This window comes from Tilletiopsis washingtonensis, assembly GCF_003144115.1.
Source record: "Tilletiopsis washingtonensis strain MCA 4186 unplaced genomic scaffold FA09scaffold_1, whole genome shotgun sequence".
In the NCBI taxonomy this organism is placed as follows: domain Eukaryota; kingdom Fungi; phylum Basidiomycota; class Exobasidiomycetes; order Entylomatales; genus Tilletiopsis; species Tilletiopsis washingtonensis.
In genome coordinates, this window is record NW_020311998.1 from 961,783 (window position 1) to 978,339 (window position 16,557).

General features: G+C 66.3%; 6 protein-coding genes across 6 annotated transcripts; 3 read left to right on the top strand and 3 right to left on the bottom strand.

The window, feature by feature from the left end:
* The first annotated feature begins 8 nt into the window (after positions 1 to 8).
* Positions 9 to 1,465, top strand: FA09DRAFT_327329 (hypothetical protein). The gene is made up of 5 exons (XM_025741369.1): positions 9 to 55; positions 113 to 381; positions 615 to 745; positions 1,284 to 1,288; positions 1,380 to 1,465. The coding sequence occupies exons 1-5, from the start codon at positions 53 to 55 to the stop codon at positions 1,401 to 1,403; spliced, it is 432 nt and encodes a 143-aa protein (XP_025601681.1). The 5' UTR covers positions 9 to 52; the 3' UTR covers positions 1,404 to 1,465.
* Positions 1,466 to 1,578: 113 nt separating this feature from the next.
* FA09DRAFT_342171 (hypothetical protein) lies at positions 1,579 to 4,063 on the bottom strand. Its single transcript, XM_025744532.1, has 9 exons — positions 3,623 to 4,063; positions 3,484 to 3,567; positions 3,348 to 3,424; positions 3,083 to 3,284; positions 2,368 to 3,030; positions 2,234 to 2,311; positions 2,073 to 2,172; positions 1,941 to 2,013; positions 1,579 to 1,884 (listed from the first exon to the last, which is right to left on the bottom strand). Exons 1-9 carry the CDS (start codon positions 4,025 to 4,027, stop codon positions 1,692 to 1,694), a joined length of 1,875 nt encoding a protein of 624 aa, XP_025601682.1. The 5' UTR covers positions 4,028 to 4,063; the 3' UTR covers positions 1,579 to 1,691.
* A 241-nt stretch (positions 4,064 to 4,304) lies between these two features.
* Positions 4,305 to 8,387, top strand: FA09DRAFT_327332 (DUF663-domain-containing protein; the record flags this gene model as incomplete). Its single annotated transcript, XM_025741370.1, has 6 exons — positions 4,305 to 4,414; positions 4,475 to 4,715; positions 4,954 to 7,458; positions 7,520 to 7,779; positions 7,836 to 7,868; positions 7,927 to 8,387. Coding segments are annotated over 6 exons (3,416 nt in total), but the record flags the coding sequence as incomplete, so codon positions are not given.
* Positions 8,369 to 10,505, bottom strand: FA09DRAFT_336015 (putative glycerol kinase; the record flags this gene model as incomplete). The annotated part of the gene is made up of 10 exons (XM_025743823.1): positions 8,369 to 8,576; positions 8,639 to 8,707; positions 8,768 to 8,913; positions 8,969 to 9,273; positions 9,333 to 9,390; positions 9,447 to 9,665; positions 9,726 to 9,841; positions 9,905 to 10,075; positions 10,199 to 10,408; positions 10,475 to 10,505. 10 exons carry the CDS (start codon positions 10,503 to 10,505, stop codon positions 8,369 to 8,371), a joined length of 1,533 nt encoding a protein of 510 aa, XP_025601684.1.
* A 616-nt stretch (positions 10,506 to 11,121) lies between these two features.
* On the bottom strand, positions 11,122 to 14,268 carry FA09DRAFT_327334 (hypothetical protein). The gene is made up of 12 exons (XM_025741371.1): positions 14,059 to 14,268; positions 13,762 to 13,982; positions 13,515 to 13,656; positions 13,249 to 13,452; positions 13,109 to 13,189; positions 12,749 to 13,057; positions 12,577 to 12,693; positions 12,427 to 12,520; positions 12,245 to 12,367; positions 12,171 to 12,186; positions 11,841 to 12,115; positions 11,122 to 11,784 (listed from the first exon to the last, which is right to left on the bottom strand). Exons 1-12 carry the CDS (start codon positions 14,083 to 14,085, stop codon positions 11,426 to 11,428), a joined length of 1,968 nt encoding a protein of 655 aa, XP_025601685.1. The 5' UTR covers positions 14,086 to 14,268; the 3' UTR covers positions 11,122 to 11,425.
* A 327-nt stretch (positions 14,269 to 14,595) lies between these two features.
* FA09DRAFT_336017 (mitochondrial carrier) lies at positions 14,596 to 16,115 on the top strand (the record flags this gene model as incomplete). Its single annotated transcript, XM_025743824.1, has 10 exons — positions 14,596 to 14,614; positions 14,682 to 14,723; positions 14,783 to 14,813; positions 14,874 to 15,015; positions 15,076 to 15,278; positions 15,341 to 15,503; positions 15,562 to 15,570; positions 15,629 to 15,643; positions 15,694 to 15,968; positions 16,040 to 16,115. The coding sequence occupies 10 exons, from the start codon at positions 14,596 to 14,598 to the stop codon at positions 16,113 to 16,115; spliced, it is 975 nt and encodes a 324-aa protein (XP_025601686.1).
* Positions 16,116 to 16,557: the final 442 nt, after the last annotated feature.

Consider the following 16,557-nt stretch of genomic DNA (forward strand, 5'->3'; position numbering starts at 1 on the left):
CGCATCACCCTCTCCCGCACCCTCTCCTCGCTCCACTACACATCTGCCCAGCATGGTGCGTGCGCATCCGTCTGCATCGCTTGCCGTTGCACCGCGCTGACTCCCTCCGCAGTCCTCGGGCGTCAAGGTCTCCTCCGACTGTCTGGCCGCGTACCAGCAGCTCAAGCTCGGCAAGTCGCTGCGCTACATCCTCTACGGCCTCAGCGCCGACAAGACGGAGATTGTCGTGCTGCACACGGCCCCCGCGCAGCACGACGCCGCCGCCGACTACGACGCCTTCCTCGAGAAGCTGCCCAAGGACGACTGCGTGTGGGGCGTGTACGACTTTGAGTTCACAAAGGGCGACGAGGGCAAGAGGAACAAGATCTGCTTCATCAGCTGGTGCGTGCGGGTGTGCAGCAGGAAGGGCGGTGGGATGTATGGCGGATGGCAAGGCGATGAAGGATACGGGCGCAGCATGCTGGCAGGGTGTGTCGTGCGGGCACAGCAGCGCCTCTGGCACATCGCACCGGCTACGGTGCTCCCATCCTGCATCCGCATGCTTTGCACATCGCCCAGCGCCGTGTCGCACCTCACCCACCGCCGCATCGCTGACCCCGTCTCGTCGCGTGCAGGGCGCCGGATGACGCAAAGATCAAGGCCAAGATGCTGGCCGCCTCGTCCAAGGATGCGCTGCGCAAGGCCCTCGTCGGCGTTGCTGTCGAGGTGCAGGCGACCGACATTGACGAGGTCGCGTACGATGCCGGTGAGTCTTGCGCGCGCATGGAGACGGGTTTGAGCACGGAAAGGGAGGGCTGGTGGATGGGAGGAACAGATGCGCGGAGGGACGAGGAGCTGCACCGAGAGAGGGAGAGGGCACACCACCGATGCGCCAGTGCTGTGCTGTGCCAGAGATCAAGAACGGACTGTGCAGCCGGCCTGCGCCTCGCGCGCGCGAACACGAGCGCGACGGCCTCGGTCAGGTCTGGACGCGCCTTGAGAGGGTGTGCGGATGGCAGCGACTGTGAAGAAGGGGGCGGATGGAACTCGGGGCGCGCACGCGGCGACACAGGGCAATTTGAGCGCACGATGCGCATGCGCGTGCAGTGGACGTGCAAGGCGGATGCTGCCCCCGTTCGCTGCCTCCTATCGTCGTCGACGATCGCTACACGTGCGATCCGGCGACATGACAGAGCAGCATCGGGTCGGGCCGGCCACGCTTTATGAACGCGCGCTTGCACTTGGGCGGGCGAGGGGCACGAGAGCTCGCAGCAATGGAAGACAACGCGCTGACACGAGCAACCTTCTCTTCTCTGCTTGCCTCTCTCTCAGTTCTCGTAAGTGCCGCGCTGCGTACGTCACAATCTCTTGGTCATCGCTGACGCGCCATCCTGCTGCAGGAAAAGTGCTCGCGGGGCTACTAAGCAGCTATGAGAGTGGCTGCTCCGTGACGGGCCATGGCGGGCCGTGGGCGGGCCGTGAGCGATGTTGCGAGCGGAACAATCGTTCGCCCGATCTCTCTGCCATTCCCCTCCCCGACCTTCTCTCCCTCTCGCCTCACCATCACGATGACGAATGCAGATCGGCATGCTAGAGAGTGCGGGCGTGCGCAGAGCAAAGAAGGCATCGTTAGGAAGCGTGGGTGACAGACATAGTACAAGCAAAGGAGGCGCGAGAGAGAATCGTTGAGGAGCGGGACGGGCAGACTAGCCTCAGCCCGAGTGACAGCCCCATCCGCTCCACGCGTCGTGGTCAGCTGCGGCAGCGGCGCGCTGCTGCACGTCGCTGGGCACATCTGAGCAGTTGGCGCCGCCGTGCACAAAGTCCCAGCCCAGCTCCTGCTCGAGCAGGTGGGCGACGACGTTGCGCGACGAGACGGTCGCTGTCTCCATTGTGCTGATCAGCCTGTAGGAGGAGCGTGTGAGTCGACGGACAGAGGCGGAGGTGTGTAGGGCACATACCGCTCAAAGGCGTTGAGGAAGAACAGGCCGTCATCGACGTGCAGCTTTGGGAACTCGGCCGTGGGACGCAGCTCTGCGAGAGGGGCGAGCTCAGCCTGCGGCGCTGCGAGTGCAAGCGCCGGAAAGACGCACCGGGGTAGGCGTCCCACTCCTGCCGGCGCACCCAGAGCACGTTGCCCGTGCCCATGATGCGCTCCAGCTGTGCATCGCTCAGTGCTGCCGCCGAGAAGATCTGGCACAGGTCTCGTCAGCACTGCAATGCAGAGCACGCCAGCGAGCTCGCGACGACGCACCTTGACGACGTGCTCATCTTTTGAAGAGACACTGGCGTTGCGCGGCTCGAGCTTGGAGAGGTAGCTGAGGCTGTTGAACTGCGACGGAGCCGTCAGCCCGGCGCGGTATCTGGACGGAGAATCTGCACTCTCACCTCAAGCACGGGCTCGTGCTTGCCTTCGCCGGGCCACCAGCCGAGCTTGCCAGCGGGCATGAGGGGTATTTGAGCGCGGCGCTGCAGTGCCTCCGGCTTCTCCTTGCCCGCCTTCTTCTTCTTGGCCATAGCGCGCAGGGCCTCGTGCGACGTCAGCACGCTAGTCGGCACGACGTCCTGGTCGCCGCGACCAAAGTATCGCGGGTTCGGCTGGCTCGCATTCGTCACGAGCAGCGTGACGTGCAGATGCACGTATGGCGGCGTCGGGATCGTCGCGTGCGTGTTCATCAGCGTGATGCCGGCGTTGTGCCAGGGCGTGGCGACGAGGACTCGGTCGTAGAGCGCGCCTGCCCCGCTGCGGGTGCCCACCCACCACTTGACGCCTTCGTCGCGCATCTGCGAGACATCGCTTGCTTGGACGTGCCCAGCCTCGAGTGCGGCACTGGCGCTGGCGAACTTGACGAGCCCAGTGACTTGGCCGCCTAGCCCCATGCGCAGTCGTGCACCGCTGCGCCCCAGGAACTCCTCAAACAGCTTGTAGTTGCCGCCGCGGATGCCAGTGGCGCCAGATGCCGCAAGCGAGACGCCGCCGCCGACGGCGTGGATCGAGTAGATGTCCTGGCCGTAGTTGACGAGCGTGGCGGCCTCGATGACCTCGTCGGTCTACGCGAGGCATGATCAGCGAGACGCCGCAGTCGCCACGCTGCACACTCACAAAGAGCTTCGTCACGCCCTGCTTGGCAAAGTAGTCGCCCGCCACCTGGTTCGAGAGATCCTTGAAGCCCACCGCCTTGCTCAGCTCCTCCATCGTCGCCCACGGGAAGCCACTGGCCGTAGCGTTGGCGTGCTCATCGCGTGGCGCATGCAGGAACTTTGCATCGTACATGCTGACGAAGAGCGAGACAAGCTTCGTGACGCTGCACACACAGGTAAGGCGATCAGCCAAGTGTTCCAGGCGACGCGCATATGCAGGCACTCACAGCTTCTTCGTCGTCATGGGCGAATAACCGTAGCGCCAGAGCATGCGTGCGCTGTTCCACCACGAGTCGTCCAGGCCCTGGCACATGGCGCAGTCAGGACACGGCAAGCACAACAGCACAGCACTGCAGCACTCACCTCGACCAGAAACTGCTGTCCGTCCCAAATGCCCACTGTCGCATCGTCCTCGCCCAGCTTCGCGTCCGTGGGCAGGCCGAATTGCTGTCGCGCGGGTGCGTCAGCCTCGCCCTTGTACGCCTGTGCCAGCGAGACGCACCTTGGCAGCGCGCTTCAGGTTGTAGTTGACATCCGCAAAGATGCTGGCTCCGAGCTCTATGGCCTCGAGCGAGTCGTCATCATGGGGATGCACGATGGCGGTCCGTCCGCCGATACGCTCCTCACGCTCGTATACCGTCACGTCGAAGGCGTCGCGCAGCGGCACGGCCGTGCGCTGGCCGCCGCCAGCTGCCTGACTCTCGGCGGAGAGCAGAGCGGCAGCATCGAGCTGCTGCTGCGCGCGCGCGAGCCAGTAGGCGGCACTGGTGCCGCCCGGCCCGGCGCCGATGATAGCGATGCGCAGCGGCGGCGGCGGCAGCGAGGCGGCGTCCGCTGCAGCAGCGGCGGCGGCGAGAGGCGCAGCGAGGAGAGGCGCGAGGCAGAGTGCGGCGGCGAGTGGCCGCATGATGGCGAGTCGCAGACGCAGGGGCTGCAGAGCAGGCGCAGGTGGTGGTACGGGACTGGGAGGGAGGCGCGCAGCCAGCCAACCAACAGCCGCCGCGAGGGGGGCCGGCGCCTCCACCACGCCGCGCGCCAGGCCGCCCGCTCCCACGCCGCGGCGTGGGAACGCGCTGGCCTCGCCCGCCTCTCCTTCCCGTGCGAGACGGGCCGAAAAAGTGGCTGGCCGTGCCGTGCCGCGAGCTCTGATGCTTCCTCCTCCTGCACCCCATCCCCCTCGCACAGCATGGCCGACGCCACGCAGGTGCACCGCGCCCACCGCGCCTCGCGCACCGACAAGGGCACCACCGCCGCCGCAAAGGCAGGCAAGCACGCCGGCGGGCAGAACCCGCGCGTGAGTGTGCCACTGTGCGCACCTCACTCTCCCACACCTGCTCACCTCCTCGTCGCACAGGCATTCGTCTCGGCCAACCCGCGCACCGCCGACAAGCAGATCCGCCGCAATGCCGAGCGCGACCAGCAGCGCCTGCACGTGCCGCTCGTGAACCGCACGCACGACGACGAGGCGCCGCCCGTCATTGTCGCCATCGTCGGGCCCGAGGGCGTGGGCAAGAGCACGCTCATGCGCTCGCTCATTCGCCGCTTCACCAAGCACACACTGACGGAGATCCGGGGGCCGGTGACGCTTGTCAGCGGTGAGTAGTGCGGCGCAGGTGCGGGTGGGACGGGGCCGCGGTCGGCCGTGCAGCGGCAGGGCAGCGCGGTGTGTGGCGTGCTGGCCGCAGCGGCATCGACGAGTCAGCCTACCCGGGCGTGCTCGGCGGCAGTGCAGCGGCATCGGCGATGCAGCACGGCAGCAGCTGTCGAGGTGGTGAAGTACATGCACATCCGCTTCCGTGCCGCACCGGCCTTACCGCTGACGCCCTCACGCAGGCAAGAAGCGCCGCATCACGTTCATTGAGTGCAACAACGACCTCAACTCGATGATCGACATTGGCAAGGTGGCCGACCTCGTGCTGCTTATGATCGACGGCAGCTTCGGCTTTGAGATGGAGACGATGGAGTTCCTCAACGTGCTGCAGGCGCACGGCTTCCCCAAGGTCATGGGCGTGCTCACGCATCTCGACCTCATCAAGAAGTCGCACATCCTGCGCGCCACCAAGAAGCGGCTGAAGTCGCGCTTCTGGACGGAGATCTACCAGGGCGCCAAGCTCTTCTACCTCAGCGGCATCATGAATGGCCGCTACCCGGACACGGAGATTGCCAATCTCAGCCGCTTCATCTCCGTGATGAAGTTCCGGCCGCTCGTCTTCCGCAACGCGCACCCGTACCTGCTGGCCGACCGTCTTGAGGACCTGACGCCGCGCGAGACGGTGCGCCTGAACCCCAAGGCCGACCGCACGACGACAGTATACGGCTACCTGCGCGGCACCAACCTGCGGCCCGGCACGCGCGTGCACGTGCCCGGCGTGGGCGATCTGAGCATTGCGAGCATCGAGCGGCTCTCCGACCCCTGTCCGCTGCCCACCATGGACAGCGAGAAGCGGCGCAAGCTGAGCGACAAGCACAAGCTCATCCACGCGCCCATGAGCGACGTCGGCGGCGTCATGTTCGACAAGGACGCCGTGTACATCTCCGTGCCGGGCCACTTCAGCAAGCGCGAGGGCGAGGACGAGGACGAGGCGGCGGAGCGCGACGAGGGCGAACGTCTCGTGCTCGGCCTACAGGGCGCAAAGACGACGCTGGACGAGCGCGCGCGCGAGGGCGACCTGCGCCTCTTCGACGAGGATGCCGCGCCGCTGGCAGCCGAGGCGCAAGGAACAAGCGCTGCCGCGCGCGGCAAGCGTGCGCGCCGGGCTGCGTTTGATGACGTGCGCCAGGCAGAGGAGGATGAGGACGACGGCAGAGACGTGGAGGACGACGACTACGACTTGGGCTCCGACGACGACGGCGAGGGCGTCGGCTTTGGCGCCGAGGACGAGGACAGGCCCGAGTCGGGCATGATCCCCTTTGCCGAGTCAGACTCCGATATGGGCCTCTCGGACGGCGACGACGACATGGCGGCGCCGTGGAAGCGCGACCTGGCTGCGCGCGCGCAGGAGACTGTGCTCGCCAACCGTGCGCGGCGAGCGCCGGACCTGATGCGCCTCATCTACGAGACGGACCTGTCGCCGGAGAAGATCGCCGCGGGCGACATCTATGGCCTGGGCGAGGCCGGACCCTCCGGCAACCGCCCGTCCGACGACGACGACGACGACTTCTTCCAGCTCGCGCACGGCGACCGTCTCGAAGACGGCGAGGAGGCACTGGCCGCACCGGGTGCCGGACTCGTGCCAGACGAGAGCAAGATGCTCTTTGAGCCTGCCGAGCTGGCGCGCTGGCAAGACGAGGAGACGCTCGACTCCATCCGCCACCTCTTCATCACTGGTGCCGAGGCAGCCGAGGCAGACGCTGCGCGCGACGCCGCGCGCAATGGCACTGGCGAAGGGGAGCAGGCTGCGCCGGCAGCCGCCGGAGACGAGTGGAAGGGCTTTGAGGACGAGGAGGGGGAGAGCAGCAGTGATGAGGACGAGGGCGCAGCGCCCGAGAGCGACGCAGCCCGAGCTGATGCTCTGGCATCGAAGAAGGCGGCGCTGAAGCGCAAATTTGACGAGCAGTACGACGACGCCGACGATGCGGCTGCGGGCGACTGGTACGACGAGCAAAAGGCAGAGCTGGCGCGCCAGGCCGAAGCGAACCGCGCGGCCTTTGCCGACGAGGACCAGGCGACGCGCGACCTGGTGCAGGGCTTCCGGCCGGGCGCCTATGTGCGCATCGAGCTGTCCAACGTGCCGTGCGAGCTCATCGAGCACTTCGACCCGCGCTACCCGCTGCTCGTCGGCGGCCTGCTGCCGAGCGAGGAGCAGCTGGGCTACGTGCAGGTGCGCATCAAGCGCCACCGCTGGCACCACCGCATCCTCAAGTGCAACGACCCGCTCATCTTCAGCATGGGCTGGCGGCGCTTCCAGAGCACGCCGATCTACAGTCTCGACGATGGCACGCGCAACCGCATGCTCAAGTATACGCCGGAGCACATGCACTGCCTCGCCACGTTCTGGGGCCCCGCCTCGCGGCCCAATACCGGCTTCTGCGCCTTCAACACGCTGGGCGCCGACACGCCGGGCTTCCGCATCAGCGCCACGGGCACTGTGCTGGACGTCGACGCCGGCGCCGCGGCGCACCGCATCGTCAAGAAGCTCAAGCTGACGGGCACGCCGGCAAAGGTGTTCAAGAACACGGCCTTCATCAAGGACATGTTCAACAGCAGCCTCGAGGTGGCCAAGTTCGAGGGCGCGCACATCAAGACCGTCTCGGGCATCCGCGGGCAGGTCAAGAAGGCGCTCGCCAAGCCCGAGGGCCACTTCCGCGCTACGTTTGAGGACAAGGTGCTCATGAGCGGTGCGTGCGGCTTGGGAGAGAGGCGTTGCGCTGCGTCACCTGGCACTCACACACTTCGCAGACATCGTCTTTCTGCGTGCCTGGTACGCCATCTTGCCGCGCAAGTTCTACAATCCCGTCACATCGCTGCTGCTCTCGCCCTCGGGCGACGGCGGCACGCGCGACTGGCGCGGCATGCGCCTCACGGGCGCCGTGCGGCGCGACGAGCGCATCAAGACGCCCGGCCGCAACGTCGACTCGATCTACAAGCCCATCACCGAGCGCCCGCTCAACCGCAAGTTCAACGCCCTCAAGGTGCCGCGCAAGCTGCAGGCTGCGCTAGTGAGTGCCAGCGCCATGGTGCATGCCCTCATCGGTGCTGACGCGTCGTGTCTCAGCCGTACGCGTCGAAGACCAAGGTGCTCAAGAAGGTGAGGCCAGCATCACTCGCAGCCACCACAGCACAACACTCACGCTCTCTCTCTCCAGGCGGCGAACAAGAGCTACATGTCCCAGCGCGCCGTCGTCATGGAGAAGGACGAGCGGGCCGCGACGGCGCTGCTGCAGCAGATGCAGGCCGTGCAGAAGGAGAAGGGCGCCAAGCGCAGCGCCAAGCAGGCCGAGCGGCGCGCCGAGCGCAACAAGGAGAAGGAGAAGGCAGACGAGATCAAGACGTCGAAGCGCAAGCGCGCCATCCAGGAAAGCCACAAGAAGACCGGCCAGCTGGAGCTCAAGCGCGCTCGCCAGGCCAAGTAGATGCGCCGTCGCGACATCCTCAGTGCTTGCAATGCTTCATTCCTCCCTTCCCTTCCCTCGATGACCGGATGACGAGCTGCCCGGGCGCGTGTGGGGGCACGCGCGGACACGGAACGAATGCGGAGCAGATGCCGCAGCAGAGAGAGTGTGAGAAAGTATGGCCTCGGCTTCTTCTTCACGGGCTCTCGTTCCACGCCTTGCAGCGCTCCACGGCGCGCTCCCAGCCGTGCAGCAGCTCCTTGCGGCGCTCGGCAGAGATGCTCGGCTCGAACTTCTGCTTGCCCGCCGCATTGACGTCCTTGAGCGTCTCGGGCTTGCTGAGGTCCCAGCCGAAGAGGCCCTTGGCGGCGCCTGCAAGCAGTGCGGAGCCCAGCGCCGTCGTTCTGTGCAAGCGTAAGATGCCGTCAGCCACGGCCTAGGCGGTGAGGGCTTAGAGACAACTCACTCCCGCATCTCGGGCCGCTCGACGGTTAGGCCCAGGATGTCGGCCTGGATCTGCATGATGATGTCGGAGCTGCGAGACAAGGCCGTCAGTCTCTTGAGCTGCCAGCCCACACGGCGCACAACCACGCACTTGGTCATGCCGCCGTCGACCTGCAGCGACGCCAGCGGCACACCCGAATCCTTCTCGCACGCGGCCAGCACGGCTTGTGTCTGGTAGCAGGCCGCCTCGATGGTAGCGCGCGCGATGTGGCGCTTGTCCGTGTAGCCGGTCATGCCCTGAGAGGAATTGTCAGTTGCACGCACTGCCGAGCAGGCGCAAGTCATCACGCACAATGATCATGCCCGAGGCCGTGTCGTCCCAATACGGGCACAGCAGGCCGCTGAACGCCGTGACGAAGTAGACGCCGCCCGTGTCCTCGACGCCCTCCGCCAGCTCGCCAACCTCGGCGGCCTCCTTGATGAGGCCAATGCTGTCGCGCAGCCACTTGATCGCCGAGCCGCACACAGCGATCGAGCCCTCGAGGGCGTACACGGGCTCGGCGTTGGGGCCGGCCTTGTAGGCAATCGTGGAGAGCAGCCCGTTCTTGCTGTCGACGACCTTGTCGCCAGTGTTGTAGAGCAGGAACGCGCCCGTGCCTGGCAGCAATACGCGAGGTCAGCGGGCGCAGAGCGTGAAGCAGTGAGAGGCTGCGCACCGTAGGTGTTCTTCGCCTCGCCGGGCGTGAGCGCCTTCTGCCCGATGAGTGCGCCCATCTGATGTGCGGCCGGCCATCAGCAGCGTTCTGCCGTCACGCCCATACAGCACTCACCTGGTCGCCGATCAGGCCCGCAATTTCAACGCCCTGCAGCGTTCCCTCTGCCACCGTGCCATACACCTCCGACGAGCTCTTGATCTCGGGCAGAATGTCCATGTCGATGCCAAAGAAGTCGCACAGCTTGGGGTCCCACGTCTGCTTGCGCAGGTCCATGAACATGGTGCGCGAGGCGTTCGAGGCGTCGGTGTAGTGCACCTTGCGGCCCGTCAGGTTCTGCAGGCGGGTGGAGTGAGCGCTGTCCTTGGCGGGGCACAGAAAGCAAGAGCAACGCACGTAGAGCAGCCAGCTGTCGACGGTGCCGAAGAGCATGTTCTTGTCGTCGTGCGCCTTCTTGACCTCTGGGATGTTGTCGAGCATCCAGCGCAGCTTGAGCGCCGCAAAGTAGGTCGCTGTGCAGGCGAACAGATGAGCTCAGAGCGACGCTGCTGACTCCTGCCCGAGCAGATACGCACAGAGCGGCAGGCCAGTCTCGAGCTTCACAGCGTCCGTGCCTTTGTCGCTCTTCTCGGCCAGCTGGCGCACCGTGTGTGTGGTGCGCGTGTCGGGCCAGGCGATGGCGCGCGTCAGTGCCCGCCCCGTCTTCTTGTCCCACACGACGGTCGTCTCGCGCTGGTTTGTGATGCCTGCGGGCCGGCAGCGTCAGTCGAAGGCGGCCTCGAGGAGCAGCGCCGCTACTGAAGCCATTGTTGGCCCTGCTCGTCCTCCGCAAGCACGGCGCGCCTGCGGCATTGCCAGCTGCGACTTACCGATGACCTTGATGTCCTTCTTGCTGCCCTTGCCGCTCTCCTCGAGCTGGCGCACGGCCACGTCGATGCACTCGTTGACCTTGTCGACGATCTCGTGCGCATCCTGGTCCTGCCAGCCGGGGTGCTCGAAGAACTGCGTGAACTCGAGGCCGTGGCTGGCCTGCACCTCGGCGCGCTCGTTGAAGATCATGAAGCGCACCGACGTGGTGCCTGGCGCAGGGGTGAGCATCACTCAGTGCGCCGGCAGCGGCAGCAGCAGCAGCAGCGGCGACGCACCGGCATCGATGCTGCCGACAAAGTCGGGCATGCTGGCGCGCGGCGAGGGGCGAAAGGCGGCGAAGGTACGACGAGGAGGCGCGGCGATGCGACGGCCGTGCAGAAGGGCGCAGACGCGGGACGGCGCGGCGAGGAGAGAGCAGCGAATGGCGCTGCTGGGTGTGGTGGAGCAGCGGGTGGAGCGGGAGATGAGCGTGTGTGCGGAGAGGAGGAGAGCAGCGCGGCCGGCCGCACCGGCAGCCATGCTCCGCTCTCTTGGCGGGCGTGGGGCTGCAGCAGATGCCGCCGTCACATCAACTCGAGCGCTGCGCTGCGTGCTGTCGAGGTGCCGGCAGCGCACCCCGCCAGAGCGTCTCGAGCCAGACGCCAGAGCCTCGCGCTCGGCTGCCGCTCCGGACCGGAAGGTGCAGCTGCCTCCTCGGCATAGAGGCCGTGCACGCAGGCGGCGCGCCTTGCTGGCCATGTGCCGCCGCCGAGCTCGGCGTGGGCGCCGCATGACGTGCAGATGCAGGCGCAGCCACGGCGCCAGCACAAGGTTGTCGCGGCCGTGCCTGACCGCGCGGCTGCTTTGGCCGGCCAGCAGCAGCAGAGAGATCAGCGTGGGCTCTCGATATCGGCAACTCCGCTGGCACGGTACCACGCAGATCATCCGTACTTCAGCCTGCGTCGGGTCCTGCATCTCGAGCAGAGTGGACAAGGTGCTACTGCTGAGGGAGGGGGCATGTGCTGTGCGGGGACGTCGGCATGCCCTTGCGACAGGCACCACATCGGCGCACATCGGGATGCAGCGCTCTGCGTCGGCAAGACGCCGGCGCGGCGGGTCCGCTCTCGAGGCGCTGCTGCCGGGGAGCGAGATCTCAAGCGAAGGAGGCACTGCTTTGCGCTCTCAGGGCTGCTTCCTACCCGCTGACCTCCTCAGCCGGGATGTGCAAAGGCCGCAGCGTGCTGCTTCTATTCCTCATCGTCCGGCCGCACGTACGTCTTCGGGAAGACGCCCACACGGCCAACCTTGATGCCCTGCGCCCAGCCATCGGCATACGTGAGGCCCGCCGTCGTCAGCTCCACGAGCTCGCCAGCGACGAGATCCAGCTCGTCGTCGTCCTGTGCCTTGTAGTCGAAGAGCGCCACCACAAACTCGCCGCAGCCCTGTGCCTGCGTCGCCGCTGCGGCCGGCACGGTGCTCGGCACCGCAGCAGGCGCGCCAGAGAGGTCGACGTACGACGTCGGCACCAGACCGCTGTCGCCAGCGCCAGTACGCACGCTCAGCCAGCCACCGTCGTCGTCGGCGAGCACCTCTACCGCCTCGCCAGCTGTGGTGCATCGTTGTCAGTCAGTGTGCTTGAGAGAAGCGCGGGACGAGGCTCACCTTGCACGGATACCTCGCCCTCGTTTGCCGCATCGTATGCATACAGCATCGTGCCGCTTGCAGCCGGAGCAGCCGCTTGCGGCGGCGGCACTGCGCGTGCGGGCGGCGCTGCTCGAGCAGGGCTGGCGAGCGCAGGCATGGAGAGCCGGCTGCCAGTTGTGCGGGTCGAGGCGCTCGTCGAGGAGCGTCCGAGCGAGACGGAGCCGGTCGGGCGATGCGTTGGCTTGTTGCCCGCACGACACTTCGGCGGGACTTTTGCTTCGCACTTGGCGTGGCTGTACATGGGGCGTTAGTCAGGCAGAGGCTAGGCAACGACAACTCGAGGCTTACCAGGTGTAGCCGCACGCTGGCAAGAGGTCGCAAGTCAGCATTCGAGCCGCGCTTGTTCGCGGTGCTTCACTCACGCTTGCAGATGAGCGCATTGCGTCCGCTGATGCCCCACATGGTGCTCTGGCAGAGGCCGCACGTCGTCGGAATGGTGAAGTTGTGCGGCGTGAAGCGATGTGGTCTTGCGTCTGACGAGTCCTCTGCGAATAGCGCATCAGACCACTGACGCGCCGCAATCTGTGTCACAGGCTCGACGCACCGCCAATGACGCCCACGCACTCCTCGATCTCGGCTTCACAGACAGCCACCTGCAGCTCCAGCGCAGTCGTCTCCCGCAGGGCATCAAGCAAGTTCTGTTGGCTCGCCACGTCAGCGACCACACCGCATGCCGAGCATGGAGCCGGCTCACGTCCATCACATCGTCCGGGTTGCCCAATGCAGAGTCGCCCTCGTAGGCGGCACGCAGGCGCTCCAGGCCCTCGGCCTCTCGCCGCTTCGCTTCGATGATGGGCACCAGCTCGTCGATCTGCTCGAATGGTGTGTCAGCTCTTGCTCTTCCGCGCTCACACGGTGCAACGCACCCGGGCACGAGCCTTGAGCAGGCGGTTCTGCAGCTGTACCCGCGCAGCATCTCCCTCCTTCATCTCCTCTGTATCGTAAAAGCCCGGCGCCGGCTCGTACGTGATCGGCGGCGGCTCGCTCCAGTGCTGCCTTTGGTTGAACTTGACGTAGAACTCCTGGTCGGCCAGCGCATCGACATTCTGCGCGGCAGCAATGCTCGCTTCCTCGCCGCTCGCTAATGTCTTCTCGTGCGCGAGCATGCGGGCGGATGCGGTGGAAAGAGAGGAGACGAGGCGAGCGGAGGAGAGAGTCCACAGAGCTTGCAAGTTCTGAGGGCAGAATGAGCTGCCGGTCGCGCCTGGTCTGCAAGTCATACTCACGTCGTGCAGAGCCGGCAGCGTGGCTTTGTAGAAGTGCGAGTTCGCGCGGTTCGAGACGGCAATGGCGCAGAGATATGTGTTCTAATGTGCAGCATGATCAGTCTGAGGGCAGCTGAGTCGCAGCCCGATGCGTGCCTCACCTTGGCGCTCTCCATGGTGTCCTCCGCCTCCTTCCATGCCTTCGTCGCGCGGTCCACATGCTTGCCATCGCCCTCGGCAGAGACCTTCTTGGCGCGTGCAGACTCGAGCTCGGAGCATGACTCGTCGTACTTGGCCTTGGCCTTGGTCCGCTCGCTGTGGAAGCGATCGCGCTCGGCCAGCACCTTTGTGCCGAACGCGCCGTGCTGCAGACGCAGTGTGCTTCAGAAGGCCGCGGCAGACTGCCGGTGAGGGCGCTCATACGCACCTTCTTCACCACCGCCTCGCGCTTCCTCGCTCCGGCTGCGAGCTCATTGCTCACGCTGTCCAGCTGCTCGGCGAGCGTGGCTGATCTGTTGGCCGCGCCGTCGCTCGTGTGCAGGACGAAGGTGATGTACTTCTGCAGCGAGCTGGTCCATCGATCAGCCTGCTGATTCCCCGACCACCCGTACACCGTGCGCTCCGCGCTCGCCCGTGCCCCCCAGTGCTGGCCGTTCGTCCAAACGAGCACTCACCTGTCCTTGGCCTCCTCTGCGGACACGCTGCGGTTCGGCTCCGGCCCCACCGCCGCCTCCAGCACGCGGCGGTCACGTCGCTCGCGCGCCTTGCGCGTGATGGCCTGCAGGCGTCCGGCATACTCGCGCTCCAGAGCTGCGCGCTCGGCCAGCATGTTGGCCAGCTCGGTGGCCAGGCCCTGCTGTGCGGCGGCCGTGCCGAGCAGCTCCGAGAGCTGGTCCTGCGGTCGAGGATGGGCGAGGGTCAGCAGCAGCGCGCGTGCAGGGGCCCAAAGGTGAGTGATGGACCACACTCACAGGCAGCGCATCGCCGAAGGACGTCATGCTGGCGCACAGGAGGCGGGTGCGAGGTGTCGACACTCAGACGGGCCGTCGTGTGGCTGTGCGGTGATGCCACAGGGCGTGCGGGGTGGGGTGGCGCTCTCTGAATGCAGGGCTTGACAGCGGCGAGGCGACGTCCTGGCAGGCTCCAGGGTCTCAATGGCTGGTCACGGCAGCGTGCGGTATGGATGCAGGTGCAGATGTGAGGTGAGAGGGAGAGAGAGAGGGGCGTGCTCACGGGCCGCACCTGCTGCAGCTCGCGTGCCTCCACAGCACCCCATGCGCGCCAAGGGCGCAGCGGCGCGCCTCGGCAGCCGGCCGGCGCTGGGCCGTTTGGCGGTCCGACGTGATGGGGCGCGCCAGAAGAAGCGCACCGCGTCTCTGCTCGACACCACATCAAGCGATCCTACTAGTGCTACCACCAACTTAACGATTGCATAGTCGGGCTCGCCGTCGAGCGTCGCTGCACAACGGAACGGGTCACAGACGGGCGCACGCGGCCACGCCTCAGCCATGGGCAGCAGCGAGGCGGGTGAGCGCCGGTGCAGCGGCCCGCTCTCATGCTACACTGACAGCTCGGTGCTCGGTGCTTCGGACAGCACCTTCTGCGCTCGTCGACTTTCTCGCCGGCACCGCAGGCGGTGAGTGCGGCGCACGACCGTTTGCCGAGCCGGAGCTCACCCAGGCGCGCTCGGCACAGGCGTGGCGAGTCTGCTCGCTGGGCATCCCTTGTGCGTCGGATGCAAGGCTTTGTGCCTCGCGTTGCTCCACTGACCCGGCAAGCGCAACAGCGACACGGTCAAGACGCGCCTGCAGACACAGCCGGCACTCAGCAGCGGCAGCATCCGCCTGGCCCTCGATGGCGCGCCGCAGCACTCGCCCGTGTATCGCTCGGCGACCGATGCCTTTCGCGTCATTGTGCGCGAGGAGAAGGTGTGTATGAGACAGACATGCTCTTGGCCTCGTGTGTACTCTGCTGATCACCTCTCGCAGCTCGTCGGCCTGTACAAGGGCGTGACTGGTCCACTCCTCGGCGTCGCAGCCATGAACAGCTGTCTCTTCACCGTCTATGGCCTGGCATTGCGCGTCCAGCTCCAGGGCAGCGGTGCCGAAGGCGCGCTGGCGCTGGGAGATGTGCGGCAGCCCAGTCTGGCGGAAGTCTTCATCGCCGGCGCAGCCAGCGGTCTCGTGACAGCGTGCGTCTAGGGACTCATCTGCAGCGCCGCTCGACGCTTACCTTTGGCTCCCTTCTGCTCAGCCTCATCACGACGCCCATCGAGCTCGTCAAGATCCGCGAGCAGCTCGACGTACGCGTCTCGGCGTCTGCGCGGCCCTCGACGCTGCAGGTCGTGCGCGCCATCTGGACGCAGCACGGCATCAGAGGCCTGTACCGTGGCTTCGGCGTGACATGTCTGCGCGATGTGAGTCTCTGCGCCGGCCGTCCTGTGCGCCTGAAGCTGACGTGCCTTTTGCTCTCAGATTGGCTATGTGCGAGATGATGCGTTGCCTTTAGAGAGTGCTGCTGACCCACTGCCTCCGTCTGCAGGGTCCGTACTTCTGGGTGAGTCTCCCACCTCGCGTCCTCTCAGGCTGTGTCTGATGCCGCTGCAGTCGTACGAGGCGATGAACCGCATGCTCCTCTCGCAACGACACGGCCCGGCGTCGCTCGACGGCGGCCTCACCAACGTCGAGCTGGCGCTCTCGGGCGCCGCCGCCGGCGTCGTGGCGTGGCTCTCGACATTCTGGGCCGACGTGCTCAAGACGCGCGTGCAGGCCTCGGCGGCGCAGCCGGGCGTGCGAGGCACGCTGCGCGCCGAGGCGGCCGCGGTGTGGGCGGAGGGAGGCCCGCGAGCCTTCTTCCGTGGCGTCGGACCGACGCTGCTGAGGTGCGTGGCGCCTCGAGATCCCAAGCAGACGTGGTAGCCCACGCTGACCCGCCCTCGCGCGACGCTCACAGGGCCATCCCGGCCAACGCGGCTCTCTTCCTCACTTATGAGCTCGTGCGCGGCAGTCTCGCCGCACAGGGCCTCTAGTCCTTATCCACCTAGACCTGCTCGTCTCTAGCTCGCTTTCGCTCTGCTTTCCCCACACACACACATCATCAGCGCCCTAATTATCATCCAGCACGGCCACACACTCGCACGAGTTCAACGCAATGCATCAGAGAGGGGAAGACGAACGGACGGAAGAGTGGAGAACGCGCGCGAGAGAGAGAGAGAGGAAAAGGTGTGGGAAGCGGAACGTGTGGAGTGTGGAGGGAGGGCGGGCACACAGCGAGGCGGTGTGGGGGTGATCGAGGAGGGAGCGAGGGGGTCAGAGACGAGGGGTAGTGGGGCAACACCGACGACGGAGAGGACATCGTGTCTTGGAATGTAGAGGGCGTATAGAGGCGGCGACGTGGGCGTGGGCGTTGGGTCATGGAGCGAGACGTGCGACGTAGGTTTGCGGCCAGAGAGGGTCACGAGGGAGGAGTGA

Coding starts and splice junctions, on each gene's coding strand:
- FA09DRAFT_327329 (XM_025741369.1), top strand. Junction 382..614: donor AAGATCTGCTTCATCAGCTG/GTGCGTGCGGGT, acceptor CGTCGCGTGCAG/GGCGCCGGATGACGCAAAGA.
- FA09DRAFT_342171 (XM_025744532.1), bottom strand. CDS start 4,027: ATGCGGCCACTCGCCGCCGCACTCTGCCTCGCGCCTCTCCTCGCTGCG. Junction 3,031..3,082: donor AGGGCGTGACGAAGCTCTTT/GTGAGTGTGCAG, acceptor TGCCTCGCGTAG/ACCGACGAGGTCATCGAGGC. Junction 1,885..1,940: donor TTCCTCAACGCCTTTGAGCG/GTATGTGCCCTA, acceptor CTCCTCCTACAG/GCTGATCAGCACAATGGAGA.
- FA09DRAFT_327334 (XM_025741371.1), bottom strand. CDS start 14,085: ATGACGTCCTTCGGCGATGCGCTGCCT. Junction 13,453..13,514: donor GCGAGGCGGTGGTGAAGAAG/GTGCGTATGAGC, acceptor CTGCGTCTGCAG/CACGGCGCGTTCGGCACAAA. Junction 12,521..12,576: donor ACCCGGACGATGTGATGGAC/GTGAGCCGGCTC, acceptor GCGAGCCAACAG/AACTTGCTTGATGCCCTGCG.